Raw genomic sequence first — 18,606 nt, 5'->3', positions numbered from 1 at the left:
ACAGGTAACGGCACAGGTGAGGGCACACCCAGGGTCACACCTGGGCACACCTGGGTAACACCCGGGGTCACACCCAGGGCACACCTGGCTCACACCTGGGCACACCCAGGGCACACCCAGGTCACACCTGGCTCACACCTGGGCACACCTGGAGCCCCCAGGAGCCGTTTCTCCCCCTCAGGGAGGTTTTGGTGTCCCCCACCCCCCAGGCCCCATTTTGGGGACCCCCAAACTCCAAACCCCATTTTGGGGTCCCCAGGACCATTCGCCCCCTTCCCTCCCACCCCCCCACCCGGCCGGTTTTGGGGGATTTTGGGGAGAATTTTGGGGTGATTTTGGGGTGATTTCGGGTGATTTTGGGTAATTTCACTCACATGGCGGGCGTTCCAGGGGTCTGGGGGTTGTATGAGGTAATTTGGGGTGATTTTGGGTGATTTCACTCACATGGCGGGCGTTCCGGGGGTCTGGGGGTTGTAGGGCTGGCTGACTCGGGGGGATTTTGGGGTAATTTCGGGTGATTTTGGGTAATTTCACTCACATGGCAGGTATTCCGGGGGTCTGGGGGTTGTAGGGCTGGCTGACTCGGGGGGATTTTGGGGTGATTTTGAAGGTGATTTTGGGGTGATTTTGAAGGGATTTTGAAGGGGATTTTGGGGTGATTTTGGGTAATTTCGGGTGATTTTGGGTGATTTCACTCACATGGCAGGCGTTCCGGGGGTCTGGGGTTGTAGGGCTGGCTGACTCGGGGTGATTTTGGGGTGATTTTGGGTGATTTTGGGTAATTTCACTCACATGGCGGGCGTTCCGGGGGTCTGAGGGTTGTAGGGCTGGCTGACTCGGGGGGATTTTGGGTGATTTTGAGGTGATTTTGAAGGGGATTTTGGGGGTTTTTTGGGGTGATTTTGGGTGATTTTGAAGGGGATTTTGAAGGGGATTTTGGGGGTGATTTTGGGGTAATTTCGGGTGATTTTGGGTAATTTCACTCACATGGCAGGCGTTCCAGGGGTCTGGGGATTGTAGGGCTGGCTGACTCGGGGGTTTTTTGGGGTGATTTTGGGGTGATTTTGGGTAATTTTGAAGGGGATTTTGGGGGTGATTTCAGGGGTTTTTTGGGGTGATTTTGGGGTGATTTTGGGTGATTTCACTCACATGGCGGGCGTGCCCGGGGTCTGGGGGTTGTAGGGCTGGCTGACTCGGGGGATTTGGGTGATTTTGAAGGGGATTTTGAAGGGGATTTTGGGGGTGATTTTGGGGTAATTTAGGGTGATTTTGGGTGATTTCACTCACATGGCGGGTGTTCCGGGGGTCTGGGGTTGTAGGGCTGGCTGACTCGGGGTGATTTTGGGGTAATTTAGGGTGATTTTGGGGTCCCCACTCACATGGCAGGTGTTCCAGGGGTCTGGGGGTTGTAGGGCTGGCTGACTCGGGGGGATTTTGGGGGGGGATTTTGGGTGATTTTCGGGTGATTTTGGGTAATTTCACTCACATGGCAGGCGTTCCGGGGGTCTGGGGGTTGTAGGGCTGGCTGACTCGGGGGGATTTTGAAGGGGATTTTGGGGGTGATTTTGGGGTATTTTTGGGTGATTTTTGGGGTGATTTTGAAGGGGATTTTGGGGGTGATTTTGGGGTGATTTTGGGGTCCCCACTCACATGGCGGGCGTTCCGGGGGTCTGGGGGTTGTAGGGCTGGCTGACTCGGGGGGATTTGGGGTGATTTTGGGGTGATTTTGGGGGTTTTTGGGGTGATTTTGAAGGGGATTTTGAAGGGGATTTTGGGAGTGATTTTGGGGTAATTTCGGGTGATTTTGGGTAATTTCACTCACATGGCAGGTGTTCCGGGGGTCTGGGGGTTGTAGGGCTGGCTGACTTGGGGCGACGCGGGGTCGGGGTACCCCGGGGTCTGCGGGTTGGGGGTGCCCCCGTAGCCCTGGGGCGACGGCGTGGGCTCGTCCTCGAAGCCGTACTCGAAATCCTCGTCCGCCCTGGGGAGGGGGAAAGTGGGGAGGGGGGCCCCGGAAACAGGAACCCGGCCCCAGAGAGGAAATTGGGGAGGGGGCCCCGAAATGGGAACCCGGCCCCAGAGAGGAAATTGGGGAGGGGGCCCCGAAATGGGAACCCGGCCCCAGAGAGAGAAACAGAGACCCCCGGATTGGGGGGAAAATTGGGGAGGGGTCCCCAAAAATGGGAACCCGGCCCCAGAGAGAGAAAGAGACCCCCGGATTGGGGGGAAATTGGGGAGGGGGCCCGAAAATGGGAACCCGGCCCCAGAGACAGAGAGAGGAAAATTTGGGGAGGGGTCCCCAAAATGGGAACCCGGCCCCAGAGAGAGAGAGACCCCCCAGTTTGGGTTATTTTGGGGACATTTTGGGGATATTTTGGTTAATTTGAGGAGGGGTCTCACCTGGAGAGTGTGTTGGGGTTGTTGGGTTATTTTGGGGATATTTTGGGGATATTTTGGGGTTATTTTGGGATATTTTGGTTAATTTGAGGAGGGGTCTCACCTGCTGGGCGTGTTGGGGTTGTTGGGTTATTTTGGGGTTATTTTGGGTTATTTTGGGATATTTTGGGGAGGGGTCTCACCTGCTGGGCGTGTTGGGGTTGTTGGGTTATTTTGGGGTTATTTTGGGATATTTTGGTTAATTTGAGGAGGGGTCTCACCTGCTGGGCGTGTTGGGGTTGTTGGGTTATTCTGGGGATATTTTGGGGATATTTTGGGTTATTTTAAGGTTATTTTGGGATATTTTGGGCAGGGTCTCACCTGCTGGGCGTGTTGGGTTGTTGGGTTATTTTAAGGTTATTTTGGGATATTTTGGTTAATTTGAGGAGCGGTCTCACCTGGAGGGCGTGTTGGGGTTGTTGGGTTATTCTGGGGATATTTTGGGATATTTTGGGTTATTTTGGGCAGGGTCTCACCTGCTGGGTGTGTTGGGGTTGTTGGGTTATTTTGGGGTTATTTTGGATATTTTGGGGATATTTTGGTTAATTTTGGGCAGGGTCTCACCTGCTGGGTGTGTTGGGATATTTTGGGGATATTTTGGGTTATTTTAAGGTTATTTTGGGATATTTTGGGCAGGGTCTCACCTGCTGGGCGTGTTGGGGTTGTTGGGTTATTTTAAGGTTATTTTGGGATATTTTGGGATATTTTGAGGAGGGGTCTCACCTGGAGGGCGTGTTGGGGTTGTTGGGTTATTTTGGGGATATTTTGGGTTATTTTGGGGTTATTTTGGGATATTTTGGGGAGGGGTCTCACCTGCTGGGCGTGTTGGGGTTGTTGGGGTCCCAGGCCCCGCTCTGGGCCGGGGTCCGGCTCCCGTCGTGCAGGGGGGTCTGCGAGCCATAGTGGGGGGTGCGGCTCCCTGGGGGGGGGGGGGACACCCCGAAATTGTCACCTGCCTGTCCCAATGTCCCCAATGTCCCCATTATTGTCACCTGGCTGTCCCCAGTGTCCCCAGTGTCCCCATTATTGTCACCTGCCTGTCCCCAGTGTCCCCATTATTGTCACCTGGCTGTCCCCAATGTCCCCAGTGTCCCCAGTGTCCCCATTATTGTCACCTGGCTGTCCCCATTGATGTCCCCAGTGTCCCAATGATGTCCCCAGTGTCCCCAATGTCCCCAAAATTGTCACCTGCCTGTCCCCAATGTCCCCAATGTCCCCAGTGTCCCCATTATTGTCACCTGGCTGTCCCCAGTGTCCCCAGTGTCCCCAATGTCCCCATTATTGTCACCTGGCTGCCCCCAGTGTCCCCAGTGTCCCCATTATTGTCACCTGGCTGTCCCCAATGTCCCCAGTGTCCCCAATGTCCCCATTATTGTCACCTGCCTGTCCCCAGTGATGTCCCCAGTGTCCCCAGTGTCCCCAGTGATGTCCCCAGTGTCCCCAATGATGTCCCCAGTGTCCCCAGTGTCCCCAGTGTCCCCATGTCCCACTCACCATCGTGCAGGGGGGTCTGTGAGCCGTACATGGGCTGTCCCCATTGATGTCCCCAGTGATGTCCCCAGTGTCCCCCAATGATGTCCCCAGTGTCCCCATTGATGTCCCCAATGTCCCATGTCCCACTCACCATCATGCAGGGGGGTCTGTGAGCCGTACATGGGCGTTCTGGACCCCGAGCCGTACATGGGCTGTCCCCAATGATGTCCCCAATGTCCCCAATGTCCCCAATGATGTCCCCAGTGTCACTCACCATCATGCAGAGGCGTCTGTGAGCCGTACATGGGCTGTCCCTATTGATGTCCCCAGTGTTCCCAGTGTCCCCAATGATGTCCCCAATGTCCCCAATGATGTCCCCAGTGTCCCCAGTGATGTCCCCAATGTCCCCAGTGTCACTCACTATCATGCAGGGGGGTCTGTGAGCCGTACATGGGCTGTCCCTATTGATGTCCCCAATGTCCCCAATGATGTCCCCAATGATGTCCCCAGTGTCACTCACCGTCGTGCAGAGGCGTCTGTGAGCCGTATATGGGCTGTCCCCAATGATGTCCCCAGTGTCCCCAGTGTCCCCAATGATGTCCCCAGTGTCCCCAGTGTCCCCAATGTCCCCAATGATGTCCCCAATGTCCCCATTGTCCCCATGTCCCACTCACCATCATGCAGAGGCGTCTGTGAGCCGTACATGGGCTGTCCCCATTGATGTCCCCAATGTCCCCATTGAAGTCCCCAGTGTCCCCAATGATGTCCCCAATGATGTCCCCAGTGTCACTCACCATCATGCAGGGGGGGTCTGTGAGCCGTACATGGGCTGTCCCTATTGATGTCCCCAATGTCCCCAATGATGTCCCCAATGTCCCCAGTGTCACCAATGATGTCCCCAATGTCCCCAGTGTCACTCACCATCATGCAGGGGCGTCTGTGAGCCGTACATGGGCTGTCCCTATTGATGTCCCCAGTGTCCCCAGTGTCCCCAATGTCCCCAATGATGTCCCATGTCCCACTCACCATCATGCAGAGGCGTCTGTGAGCCGTACATGGGTGTTCTGGACCCCGAGCCGTACATGGGCTGTCCCCAGTGTCCCCAGTGATGTCCCCAATGTCCCCAATGATGTCCCCAATGTCCCCAGTGTCACTCACCATCGTGCAGAGGCGTCTGTGAGCCGTACATGGGCGTTCTGGACCCCGAGCCGTACATGGGCTGTCCCTATTGATGTCCCCAATGTCCCCAGTGTCCCCAATGATGTCCCCAGTGTCCCCAATGATGTCCCCAGTGTCCCATGTCCCCAATGATGTCCCCAATGTCCCCAATGTCCCATGTCCCACTCACCATCATGCAGAGGCGTCTGTGAGCCGTACATGGGCGTTCTGGACCCCGAGCCGTACATGGGGGTTTGGGATCCGTACATCGGGGTCCTCCCGTAGGCCGAGGTGAGGCCCCCGGGGCGCCGCGAGCCCCTGTGGGGACACAACGGGGTCACACGGGGGTCACACAGGGGTCACACAGGGGTCACACAGGGGTCACACAGGGGTCACACAGGGGGGGTGACACAGGTGAGACCCCCGGGGCACTGGGACCCTCTATGGGGACAGAAGGAGGTGACACAGGGAGGGTGACACAGGGCGTGGCTCCAGGACCCTCTCAGGGGTGTCAGAGACCCCTTTAGGGGCCACCCCCAGCCCCAGGGGTGTCCCCAGGGTGTCCCCAAGGTGTCCCCAAGGTGTCCCCAGGGTCACTCACACTGTGGTCAGTCTCTGCCTGTCCACAGAGATGGTCTGGCACGTCGAGTGCAGCTCCACACGCGCCGTCGACTCCGTGGCGTCCTTCACCACCCCGATGTACCCTGGGGGAATTGGGGGGCTCAGGGGAGCCCCCGAGGGGGTTTCTGGGAGCCCCAAGGGGGTTTGGGGAGCCCCCGAGGGCGTTTCTGGGGTTCGGGGAGGGTCCCAAGGGCGTTTCTGGGGTTCGGGAAGGGTCCCGAGGGGGTTTCTGGGGTTCGGGAGCCCCCGAGGGGGTTTTGGGGTTTGGGGAGCCCCCGAGGGTGTTTCTGGGTGCCCCTGAGGGGGTTTTGGAGCTTTGGGGAGGGTCCCAATGGGGTTTCTGGGGTTCGGGGAGGTCCCAAGGGGGTTTGGGGAGCCCCCGAGGGGGTTTAGGGAGCCCCCGAGGGGGTTTTGGAGCTTTGGGGAGGGTCCCAATGGGGTTTCTGGGGTTCGGGGAGGGTCCAAGGGGGTTTTGGGGTTCGGGGAGGGTCCCAAGGGGGTTTTGGGGTTCGGGGAGGGTCCCAAGGGCGTTTCTGGGGTTTGGGGAGGGTCCCAAAGGGGTTTCTGGGTGCCCCCGAGGGGGTTTTGGGGCGCAGGGAGGCCCCCTGAGGGGGTTTTGGGGTTCAGGGAGGGTCCCAAGGGGGTTTGGGGACCCCCCGAGGGCGTTTCTGGGGTTTCTGGGAGCCCCCCTGAGGGGGTTTTGGAGCTTTGGGGAGGGTCCCAAGGGCATTTCTGGGGTTCAGGGAGGGTCCCAAGGGGGTTTTGGGGCTCTGGGGAGGGTCCCAAGGGGGTTTTGGGGTTCAGGGAGCCCCCCTGAGGGTGTTTTGGGGCTCGGGGAGGGTCCCAAGGGGGTTTCTGGGGGTTCAGGGAGGGTCCCAAGGGGGTTTTTGGGGTTCGGGGAGCCCCTGAGGGTGTTTCTGGGTGCCCCCGAGGGTGTTTTGGGGCTCGGGGAGGACCCCAGACCCACCTTTGTAGGGCCCCTGGGAGATGCGCACCGTCTGCCCGATGAGGTCGTTGTCGCGCCGGCCGCGGCCCCGGCTCAGCCCCCCGGCCCCGAATCCGCCCCTCTGCCCTGGGGAGGGGGCACGGGGGGCTCAGAGGGGTCCCCGAGGGTCCCCAGCACCCCCAGGACCCCTCCCCAAAGCACTCACCGGCCCCGCTGGGGTGCATGGGGCTGCTGATGCGGGGGGACATGGGCGCGAAGCCGCACATGGCGAAGTTGGTGACGTCCCGAGGCTGGCGGGAAAGCGGCGTTGGAATGGGGGGAAAAAGGGGGAAAACGGGGAAAATTGGGGGGGGGGGGCGCCGGGGAGGGGGGGCCTGACCTTGGAGCCCCCCGCCAGGACCAGGTGCCGCGTCTTGCACACGAACATGCCCCCGTTCTCCACCAGCTTCTTGCAGTGCAGGAAGGCGAAGCCGCGGAACAGGTGCCGGATCTCGCCCTCACGGCCCTGCGCGGCCAAAATCGGGGTGAGAACCCCAAAATCGGGGTGAGACCCCCAAATTAACCCCCCAATTAATCAGGTGAACCCCAAAATCAGGGTGAGACCCCCAAAATCAGGGTGAGATCCCCCAAAATTCCTCAGTGAAACCCCCACACATGAACAGGTGCCGGATCTCGCCCTCGCGGCCCTGCGCGGCCAAAATCGGGGTGAGAACCCCCAAAATCGGGGTGAGAAGCCCCAAAATCGGGGTGAGAACACCCAAAATCAGGGTGAGACCCCCAAATTAACCCCCCAATTAATCAGGTGAACCCCAAAATCAGGGTGAGATCCCCCAAAATTCCCCAGTGAAACCCCCACAAATGAACAGGTGCCGGATCTCGCCCTCGCGGCCCTGCGCAGCCAGGGAGGGGTGAGAACCCCCCCCAAAATCGGGGTGAGAACCCCAAATTAACCCCCCAATTAATCAGGTGAACCCCAAAATCAGGGTGAGATCCCCAAAATCGGGGTGAGATCCCCAAAATTCCTCAGTGAAACCCCCACAAATGAACAGGTGCCGGATCTCGCCCTCGCGGCCCTGTGCAGACAAAATCGGGGTGAGAACCCCCAAAATCAGGGTGAGAAGCCCCAAAATCGGGGTGAGAAGCCCCCCAAATTAACAGGTGAGACCCTGCAAAATCAGGGTGAGACTCCCCAAAACCAGAGTGAGACCCAAATGACCCAAACCTGCCCCAAAATGCCCCAAATCTGCCCCAAACCCACGGAATGGGGGCCGTCGATGACCTTGATGATGTCCTTGACGTGGATGCTGTTCTGCCCCCCAAAATGCCCCAGATCTGCCCCAAAATGACCCAAACCTGCCCCAAAATGCCCCAAATCTCCCCCAAAGGGCCCAAACCTGCCCCAAACCCCCCAAACCTGCCCCAAAATGCCCCAAATCTGCCCCAGACCCACAGAATGGGGGCCGTCAATGACTTTGACGATGTCCTTGACATGGATGCTGTTCTGCCCCCCCAAACCTGCCCCAAAATGACCCAACCTGCCCCAAAATGACCCAAACCTGCCCCAAAATGCCCCAAATCACCCCAAAATGACCCAAATCACCCCAAAATGACCCAAATCACCCCAAAATGACCCAAATCTGCCCCGAATCTCCCCCAAATCTGTCCAAACCCAGGGAGTGGGGACCGTCGATGACTTTGACGATGTCCTTGACGTGGATGCTGTTCTGCCCCCCCAAACCCCCCAAAATGCCCCAAATCACCCCAAAATGACCCAAATCTCCCCAAAATGCCCCAAATGTCCCCCAAACCCACAGAATGGGGGCCATCGATGACTTTGACGATGTCCTTGACGTGGATGTTGTTCTGCCCCCCAAATCCCCCAAATCTCCCCCAAAATGCCCCAAATCTCCCCCAAAATGACCCAAAATGCCCCAAATCTCCCCAAAATGCCCCAAATCTGCCCCAGACGCACGGAGTGGGGGCCGTCGATGACTTTGACGATGTCCTTGACGTGGATGTTGTTCTGCTCCGAGTCCAGCGCCACCGCGAAGCGATTGTCCTTCTTGCGCGTCACCGCCTGGTGGCGCACGGTCACCACCTTGCCGTACATGTTCAGCACCTGGGGGCACGGGGACACACCTGGGTACAGCTGGGTACACCTGGGGCACACCCGGGTACACCTGGGTACACCTGGGTACAGCTGGGGCACACCTGGGTACACCTGGGGCACACCTGGGACTGACTGGTGGCGCACGGTCACCACCTTGCCGTACATGTTCAGCACCTGGGGGGACGGGGACGCACCTGGGTACACCTGGGTACACCTGGGTACAGCTGGGACTGACTGGGACCAGCCAGGATACACCTGGGACAGCCTGGATACACCTGGGGCACACCTGGGATACACCTGGGTACACCTGGGGCACACCTGGGTACACCTGGGTACACCTGGGGCACACCTGGAATACACCTGGGTACACCTGGGTACAGCTGGGACTGACTGGGACACACCTGGGACAGACTGGTGGCGCACGGTCACCACCTTGCCGTACATGTTCAGCACCTGGGGGCACGGGGGCACACCTGGGTACACCTGGGTACAGCTGGGTACACCTGGGACTGACTGGGATACACCTGGGTACAGCTGGGACTGACTGGGACACACCTGAGACTGACTGGGACCAGCCAGGACACACCTGAGATACCAGGGACACACCTGGGGCACACCTGGGTACAGCTGGGACAGCCTGAGACACACCTGGACACACCTGGACACACCTGGGGTACAGCTGATGGTACAGAGCTGGGGTACAGAGATGTTTTGGGGGATTTCAGGCAGGATTTTGGGTGCTTTTGTGGCAGATTTTTTTGGGGTTTTCGGCCAGGATTTCAGGCAGGATTTCGGGTGCGTTTTGTGGGGGATTTTTTTCGGGATTTTGGCCAGGATTTCGGGGTGGTTTTTTGGGGATTTCAGGCAGGATTTCGGGGGGGTTTTGTAGCAGATTTTTGGGGATTTCGGCCAGGATTTCGGGGGGGTTTTTTTGGGGATTTCGGGCAGCATTTCGGGTGCATTTTGTGGCAGATTTTTTTGAGGATTTCTGGCAGGATTTCGGCCAGGATTTTGGGGTGTTTTTTTTGGGGTTTTTGGCCAGGATTTCGGGCGCTTTTTTGGGGTTTTTGGCCAGGATTTCGGGGTGGTTTTTTTGGGGTTTTCGGCCAGGATTTCGGGTGCATTTTGTGGGACATTTTTTGGGGATTTCGGGCAGGATTTCGGGGTGGTTTTTTGGGGATTTCAGCCAGGATTTCGGGGTGGTTTTTTTGGGGTTTTTGGCCAGGATTTCGGGTGCTTTTTTGGGGATTTTGGCCAGGATTTTGGCAGGATTTCGGGGTGGTTTTTTTGGGGTTTTTGGCCAGGATTTTGGGCGCTTTTTGGGGGATTTTGGCCAGGATTTCGGGCAGGATTTCGGGGTGGTTTTTTTGGGGATTTCGGGCAGGATTTTGGGTGCGTTTTTGGCAGATTTTGGCCAGGATTTCGGGTGCGTTTTGTGGGACATTTTTTGGGGTTTTTGGCCAGGATTTCGGGGTGGTTTTTTTGGGGATTTTGGCCAGGATTTCAGGGCTTTTTCGGGGCTCTCACCTGGAAGGTCTCGCGCTCCAGGCGCACGATCACCCCCACGGTTTGGGGGTCCAGCTGCACCAGCTCCCCCCACTCGTGCTGCCCCCCCACGTCCACGCCCGAGGCCGTCTCGGAGCAGAGCTGCAGGTCCCGGGGCAGCACCTTCAGCTGGGGCACAAAACGGGGAGAAACCGCCTGGGTGAGGCCCCAAAACCGCCAGGTTTCACCCCAAAACCCCGTCCCCGCCTCCCGCCGCTTTTTCCCGGCTTTTCACAATTTTTCCCCTTTTTTTTTGCTCATTTTTCTTCACATTTTCCTGTTTTTCCCACAGGTTTTTCCTGGTTTCCCCCGTTTTTCCCCAGTTTTCCTGTGTATTTCCTGGGTTTTCCCCATTTCCACCCAGGTTTTTCTCATGGTTTTCCCCATTTTCCCCATTTTTTCCCCATTTTTCACCTCGTGCGTGGTGAGCTCCGAGAACAGGATCACAAAGTTCTCCTCCCCCGTCCATTTCCCCTCACTTCATCCCAGTTTCCCCCATTTCCATGCCATTTTTCTCTCATTTTTCCCATTTTTTCCCCGTTTTTCCCCGTTTTTTCCCATTTTCCCCGTTTCTCCCCCCATTCCCCACCTCGTGCATGGTCAGGTCCGAGAACAGGATCACAAAGTTCTCCTCCCCCGTCCATTTCCCCCCATTTTTATGCCGTTTTCTCTCATTTTCCCGTTTTTTCTCATTTTCCCCATTTTTTCCCTGTTTTCCCCCATTTTTTCCCATTTTCCCCGTTTTTCCCCCCATTTCCCACCTCGTGCATGGTCAGGTCCGAGAACAGGATCACAAAGTTCTCCTCCCCCATCCATTTCCCCTCACTTCACCCTGTTTTACCCCATTTTTTTCTCATTTTTCCCCCGTTTTTTCTCATTTTTCCCCGTTTTTCCCCGTTTTTCCCCGTTTTTTCCCATTTTCCCCGTTTTTCCCCCCATTCCCACCTCGTGCATGGTCAGGTCCGAGAACAGGATCACGAAGTTCTCCTCCCCCGTCCATTTCCCCTCACTCCATCCTCTTTTCCCCCATTTTTATGCCGTTTTTTCCCATTTTTTCCCCGTTTTTTCCCATTTTTATGCCGTTTTTTCCCATTTTTATGCCGTTTTTTTCCCATTTTCCCCGTTTTCCCCCCATTCCCACCTCGTGCATGGTCAGGTCCGAGAACAGGATCACAAAGTTCTCCTCCACCCTGACGATGAGCCCGGTGTCCCCCTCGAACCTGCCCGCTATCACCTTCACGTGGTCGCCCATCCTGAAGTACTTGCGCAGCTCCTGCGCCGGGAACTCCAGCATGTCCTGGAAAAGCCCCAAATTCCGGCGTTATTGCCCCAAAATCCGCCCGGAATTGGGGCGTTTTCGGAGCTCTGCCCACCTTGAGGTCCTCGTGCTTGGGCATGATGGTGATCTTGTTGCCATCCACGCTGAGGATCTTGCCCTGCAGGTTGATGAGCTCCCCCTCGCACACCTCCACGTTGTCCCCGGGCTGGAAGTTGTGCTCGCGCTCCTTCCCTGCGGCGGTTTTGGGGTGAATTCTGGTGGTTTTGGGGCACTTTGGGCTGGGGAAATTGGGGATGATTCCCCTGGCCTTACCTGTGCTCTCGGTCACCACCTCCAGGTCGATGCCCTCGGGTTGGTCCTCGAATTTCTCCAGCTCGGACAGGGTGGGCTTGACGCCCTCCGTGATCTGGGTTTGGGGCAAAATGCCGGGATTTGGGTAAAATAGCAGGGTTTGGGGGAAATGCCAGGGTTTGGGTAAAATCAAACAGTTTGGGGCAAAATCCTCGAATTTCTCCAGCTCGGACAGGGTGGGCTTGACGCCCTCCGTGATCTGGGTTTGGGGTAAAATAGCAGGGTTTGGGTAAAAATACCAAAATACCCCAGGGTTTAGGGTAAAATACCAGGGTTTGGGGGAAAATACCAAAATACCCCAGGGTTTGGGGGAAAATCCCAGGGTTTGGGGTAAAATCAAACAGTTTGGGGTAAAATCCTCGAATTTCTCCAGCTCGGACAGGGTGGGCTTGACGCCCTCTGTGATCTGGGTTTGGGGTAAAATAGCAGGGTTTGGGTAAAAATACCAAAATACCCCAGGGTTTGGGGGAAAAATGCCAGGGTTTGGGGGAAAATACCAAAATACCCCAGGGTTTGGGGGAAAATACCAGGGTTTGGGTAAAATCAAACAGTTTGGGGTAAAATACCAAAATACCCCATGGTTTGGGGCAAAATACCAGGGTTTGGGGTAAAATACCAGGGGTTTGGGGTAAAATCAAACAGTTTGGGGTAAAATACCAGGGTTTGGGTAAAATAGCAGGGTTTGGGGTAAAATACCAGGGTTTGGGTAAAATCAAACAGTTTGGGGTAAAATCCTCGAATTTCTCCAGCTCGGACAGGGTGGGCTTGACGCCCTCCGTGATCTGGGTTTGGGGCAAAATAGCAGGGTTTGGGTAAAAATACCAAAATACCCCAGGGTTTGGGGCAAAATAGCAGGGTTTGGGTGAAATACCAAAATACCCCAGGGTTTGGGGGAAAATACCAGGGTTTGGGTAAAATAGCAGAGTTTGGGGTAAAATACCAGGGCTTGGGGGAAAATACCAGGATTTGGGGCAAAATAGCAGGGTTTGGGTAAAATAGCAGGGTTTGGGTAAAATACCAGGGTTTGGGTAAAATGCCAGGGTTTGGGTAAAATCAAACAGTTTGGGGTAAAATACCAGGGTTTGGGTAAAATACCAGGGTTTGGGTAAAATGCCAGGGTTTGGGGTAAAATCAAACAGTTTGGGGGAAAATCCTTGAATTTCTCCAGCTCGGACAGGGTGGGCTTGATGCCCTCCGTGATCTGGGTTTGGGGCAAAATACCAGGGTTTGGGTAAAATACCAGGGTTTGGGTAAAATCAAACAGTTTGGGGTAAAATCCTCGAATTTCTCCAGCTCGGACAGGGTGGGCTTGACGCCCTCCGTGATCTCGGTTTGGGGCGAAATGCCAGGGTTTGGGTAAAATACCAAAATACCCCACGGTTTGGGGCAAAATACCAGGGTTTGGGGGAAAATACCAAAATACCCCAGGGTTTGGGGCAAAATAGCAGGGTTTGGGGGAAAATACCAAAATACCCCAGGGTTTGGGGGAAAATATCAGGGTTTGGAGGAAAATCAAACAGTTTGGGGTAAAATCAAACAGTTTGGGGCAAAATCCTCGAATTTCTCCAGCTCGGACAGGGTGGGCTTGACGCCCTCCGTGATCTGGGTTTGGGGTAAAATCCCAGGGTTTGGGTAAAAATACCAAAATACCCCAGGGTTTGGGGGAAAATATCAGGGTTTGGGGGAAAATACCAGGGTTTGGAGGAAAATCAAACAGTTTGGGGCAAAATCCTCGAATTTCTCCAGCTCGGACAGGGTGGGCTTGACGCCCTCCGTGATCTGGGTTTGGGGTAAAATAGCAGGGTTTGGGTAAAAATACCAAAATACCCCAGGGTTTGGGGGAAAATACCAGGGTTTGGGTAAAAATACCAAAATACCCCAGGGTTTGGGGGGAAAATCCCAGGGTTTGGGTAAAAATACCAAAATACCCCAGGGTTTGGGGTAAAATCCGAGGGTTTGGGGTAAAATCCCTTGGTTTGGGGTAAAATCAAACAGTTTGGGGTAAAATCCCTTAGTTTGGGGTAAAATCAAACAGTTTGGGGCAAAATCCCTTGGTTTGGGGCAAAATCCCTTGGTTTGGGGTAAAATCCCATGGTTTGGGGTAAAATCAAACAGTTTGGGGTAAAAATCCCACAGTTTGGGGCAAAATCCCACAGTTTGGGGTAAAATCCCTTGGTTTGGGTTAAAATCAAACAGTTTGGGGTAAAATCCCATGGTTTGGGGTAAAATCCCACAGTTTGGGGCAAAACCGGGTCTGGGGCTGGACCGGGGTGGGGTTTAAGGATCAAACCTGAGGGTTTTGGGTTCAAACGGGCAGATTTTGGTTCAAAAAGGTGGATTTGGGCTTCAAAGAGGATTCCAGGTTGAAACCCGCGGATTTTGGGTAGAGGAGGCAAATTTTCAGTTCAAACGGACAAATTTGTGTCGGGGCGCCAGATTTTGGGTTGGAACAGGCCCATTTTGGGGTGGATTTTGGCAGTTTTGGGCTCACCACGGCCGACATGGCGAAGCTCTTGAACAGGAAGCCCTTGGGGCACATTTTGGGTTGTTTGGGGCCCATTTTGGGGCGGATTTGGCAGTTTTGGGCTCACCACGGCCGACATGGCGAAGCTCTTGAACAGGAAGTCCTTGGGGCCCATTTTGGGCTGTTTGGGGCAGATTTTGGGGCGGATTTTGGCAGTTTTGGGCTCACCACGGCCGACATGGCGAAGCTCTTGAACAGGAAGCCCTTGGGGCCCATTTTGGGCTGTCTGGGGCCCATTTTGGGGTGGATTTTGGCAGTTTTGGGCTCACCACGGCCGACATGGCGAAGCTCTTGAACAGGAAGCCCTTGGGGGCAGATTTTGGGGCGGATTTTGGCGTTTTTGGGCTCACCACGGCCGACATGGCGAAGCTCTTGAACAGGAAGCCCTTGGGGCACATTTTGGCTGTTTGGGGCCCATTTTGGGGTGGATTTGGGCGTTTTTGGGCTCACCACGGCCGACATGGCGAAGCTCTTGAACAGGAAGCCCTTGGGGCCCATTTTGGGGTGGATTTTGGCGTTTTTGGGCTCACCACGGCCGACATGGCGAAGCTCTTGAACAGGAAGCCCTTGGGGCAGATTTTGGGGTGGATTTTGGCAGTTTTGGGCTCACCACGGCCGACATGGCGAAGCTCTTGAACAGGAAGCCCTTGCGGCTGTAGCGGTTGCCCTCGAAGATGAGGAAGTCGCCGTCCGAGGCCACGTCCCCGCCCAGGGATCTGCAGGGGTGGGGGTCAGTGGATCCCAGGGGATCCCGGGGGGTCCCAGGGGGGCTCGGGGGGTCCCGGGGGGTCCCGGGGGGCTCAGGGGATCCCCTCGTTCCCGGCCCTACCGGATTTTCTCGGCGTCAAAGAGGCGCTGGGGCGGCCGCTTGAACTTCTTGCGTTTGGCGAACCAGTCCTTCTGTGGGGGGGAGAGAGAGAGGGGATCTGAGCTGGGATCCACTGATCTGGGATCCACTGATCTGAGAGGGGATCCACTGAGCTGGGATCTGAGCTGAGCTGGGATCTGAGCTGAGCTGGGATCTGCTGATCCAGGACCTAATCGGGGATCTGATTTGGGGATCCACCGAGCTGGGATCTGATCTGAGAGGGGATCCATTGAGCTGGGATCCACTGAGCTGGGATCCACTGAGCTGGGATCCACTGAGCTGGGATCTGAGCTGGGATCCACTAATCTGAGAGGGGATCCACTGAGCTGGGATCTGATCCGAGATGGGATCCACTGAGCAGGGTTCTGAGCTGAGTGGGGATCTGATCTGAGAGGGGATCCATTGAACAGGGATCTGATCTGACAGGGGATCCATTGAACTGGGATCCACTGAGCTGGGATCTGGTGGGAGGGGACCTGATCTTAGCTGGGATCTGCTGAGCTGGGATCTGATCTGAGCAGGGATCTGAGCAGGGATCTGCTGAGCTGGGATCTGCTGGGAGAGGATCTCAGCTGGGATCTGCTGCCGGGGGGATCTGATTGGGGACCCACTGAGCTGGGATCTGCTGGGGGATCTGCTGGGAGGGGATCTGAGCGGGGATCTGATCCGAATGGGGATCCACCGAGCAGGGATCTGATCCGAGCGGGGATCTGCTGATCCAGGATCTGATTTGGGGATCTGAACTGGGGATCCACTGAGCTGGGATCCCATTGGGGATCTGCTGGGGGGGGGATCTGACTGAGGATCTGATCCGAGCTGGGATCCACTGAGCTGGGATCTGACTGGGGAGTTGAGCAGGGATCTGATCTGAGCAGGGATCTGAACTGGGGACCCACTGAGCCGGGATCTGCCCAGGGATCCGCCCAGGTGATCCCCACTGGGATCCGCCCTGGGCACCTCCCTGCCCCCCCCCAGGTGTGCCTCCCCTCCCCCCCCCCCCAGGTGTGCCTCCCCTCCCCCCCCAGGTGTGCCTCCCCTCCCCCCCCCCAGGTGTGCCTCCCCTCCCCCCCCCCCCCAGGTGTGCCTCCCCTCCCCCTCACCAGGCTCATCCTGGCTTTGATGCGGTCGAAGTCGATCCTGGGGATCATCTTCAGGGAGATCTGGTTCTGGCTGGGCTCCACGTAATCCACCTGGGGGGATCCACGGCGGAGCCTCAGGTGAGCCCGGAGCCCCCAGGTGTGGCCCCAGGTGTGTCCCTGTGTCCCTTGTTCCCCCAGGTGTTCCTCAGGTGAGCCCGGAGCCCCCAGCTGTGGCCCCAGGTGTGTCCCTTGTTCCCCCAGGTGTGTCCCTTCCCCTCCCAGGTGTCCCCCAGGTGTGTCCCTTCCCCTCCCAGGTGTCCCCCAGGTGTGTCCATTCCCCTCCCAGGTGTGTCCTTTCCCCTCCCAGGTGTGTCCCTCCCTCTCAGGTGTGTCCCCTGTTCCCCCAGGTGTCCCCCAGGTGTGTCCCTTCCCCTCCCAGGTGTCTCCCAGGTGTGTCCTTCCCCTCCCAGGTGTGTCCCCTGTTCCCCCAGGTGTCCCCCAGGTGTGTCCCTTCCCCTCCCAGGTGTGTCCCCTGTTCCCCCAGGTGTCCCCCAGGTGTGTCCCTTCCCCTCCCAGGTGTGTCCTTTCCCCTCCCAGGTGTGTCCCCTGTTCCCCCAGGTATCCCCCAGGTGTGTCCCTTGTTCCCCCAGGTGTGTCCCTTCCCCTCACAGGTGTGTCCCCTGTTCCCCCAGGTATCCCCCAGGTGTGTCCCTTGTTCCCCCAGGTGTGTCCCTTCCCCTCACAGGTGTGTCCCCTGTTCCCCCAGGTATCCCCCAGGTGTGTCCCTTGTTCCCCCAGGTGTGTCCCTTCCCCTCACAGGTGTGTCCCCTGTTCCCCCATGCCTGTCCCTCCCTCCCAGGTGTCCCCCAGGTGTGTCCTTTCCCCTCCCAGGTGTCCCCCATGCCCGTCCTTTCCCCTCCCAGGTGTGTCCCTTCCCCTCACAGGTGTGTCCCCTGTTCCCCCAGGTGTCCTCCAGGTGTGTCCCCTGTTCCCCCAGGTGTGTCCTTCCCCTCCCAGATGTGTCCCCCGTTCCCCCAGGCATCCCCCAGGTGTGTCCCTCCCTCCCAGGTGTGTCCCCTGTTCCCCCAGGTGTCCCCCAGGTGTGTCCTTCCCCTCCCAGGTGTGTCCCCTGTTCCCCCATGCCTGTCCCTCCCTCCCAGGTATCCCCCAGGTGTGTCCCTTCCCCTCCCACGTGTGTCCCTTCCCCTCCCAGGTGCGTCCCCCTCACCTGGGCGATGTCGTCCTTGTAGATGCCCCTCTTGAGGCGCACCCAGGCCTTGGGTTTGAGGTTGGTGACCTCCTTGACCACCTTGAGCACGTCCGTCATCTCCTTGATGGGCACCATCTGCTGGTTCCAGTAGCCCAGGCGCAGGTTGCCCACGCCCTCGATGGCCTGCTTGACGTGCGTCTGCTTGTAGGCCTCCACGTACAGGTAACCCCTGACGTGCTCAGGTGCCACCACGGATTTGATCTGGAGAGGCTGGGGACAGCAGGTGACATCACTGTGACATCAGTGTGACATCGCTGTGACACTGGGGACACAGCAATATAGCCCAGTGTCATCCCATTGTCCCCATATACAGGTGTGTACAGGTGTGTACAGGTGTGCCTCCACGTACAGGTAACCCCTGACGTGCTCAGGTGCCACCACGGATTTGATCTGCAGGGGCTGGGGACAGCAGGGACACCAGGTGACATCAGTGTGACACCAGTGTGACACCAGAGTGACACTGGGGACAGCCCAGCATGGCCTCCGTGTCACCAGGTAGAGGTGTGACCCCATGTACAGGTGTGTCCCCATGCTCAGGTGTGTCCCCATGCTCAGGTGTGCCCCAATGCTCAGGTGTGTCCCCATGCTCAGGTGTGTCCCCAGGCACAGGTGTGAACCCAATGCTCAGGTGTGACCACAATGTTCCCATGTACAGGTGTGACCGCACTGTACAGGTGTGTCCACCCTGCTCAGGTGTGTCCCCATGTACAGGTGTGACCCCAATGTCCCCATGCTCAGGTGTGACCCCAATGCTCAGGTGTGTTCCCCCCCAGTCCCTCCCAGTTCCCCCCAGTCCCTCCCAGTTCAATCCCAGTCCCTCCCAGTCCCTCCCAGTCCCTCCCAGTCCCTCCCAGTTCCCCCCAGTCCCTCCCAGTCCCTCCCAGTCCCTCTCAGTCCCTCCCAGTTCCCTCCCAGTCCCCCCCAGTCCCTCCCAGTCCCTCCCAGT

General features: G+C 57.2%; 1 protein-coding gene across 1 annotated transcript in view; it reads right to left on the bottom strand.

Annotated features, from left to right (window-relative positions):
* Positions 1-18,606, bottom strand: part of SUPT5H (SPT5 homolog, DSIF elongation factor subunit) — a 31,876-nt gene that overhangs the window by 4,047 nt on the left and 9,223 nt on the right. Inside the window, 16 exon segments of the mRNA XM_077193121.1 lie at positions 1,823-1,981; positions 3,250-3,355; positions 5,258-5,385; positions 5,669-5,771; positions 6,656-6,760; positions 6,840-6,924; positions 7,014-7,139; positions 8,607-8,753; positions 10,272-10,418; positions 11,431-11,586; positions 11,663-11,799; positions 11,881-11,974; positions 15,054-15,159; positions 15,273-15,343; positions 16,412-16,501; positions 17,619-17,870. Coding sequence (XP_077049236.1) covers positions 1,823-1,981; positions 3,250-3,355; positions 5,258-5,385; positions 5,669-5,771; positions 6,656-6,760; positions 6,840-6,924; positions 7,014-7,139; positions 8,607-8,753; positions 10,272-10,418; positions 11,431-11,586; positions 11,663-11,799; positions 11,881-11,974; positions 15,054-15,159; positions 15,273-15,343; positions 16,412-16,501; positions 17,619-17,870 — 2,012 coding nt within the window.

The sequence above is a fragment of the Agelaius phoeniceus genome, chromosome 36 (genome assembly GCF_051311805.1).
Source record: "Agelaius phoeniceus isolate bAgePho1 chromosome 36, bAgePho1.hap1, whole genome shotgun sequence".
Lineage (NCBI taxonomy): Eukaryota > Metazoa > Chordata > Aves > Passeriformes > Icteridae > Agelaius > Agelaius phoeniceus.
The sequence above is the reverse complement of the archived record's forward strand: the minus strand, read 5'-3'. Positions and strand labels throughout refer to the sequence as shown.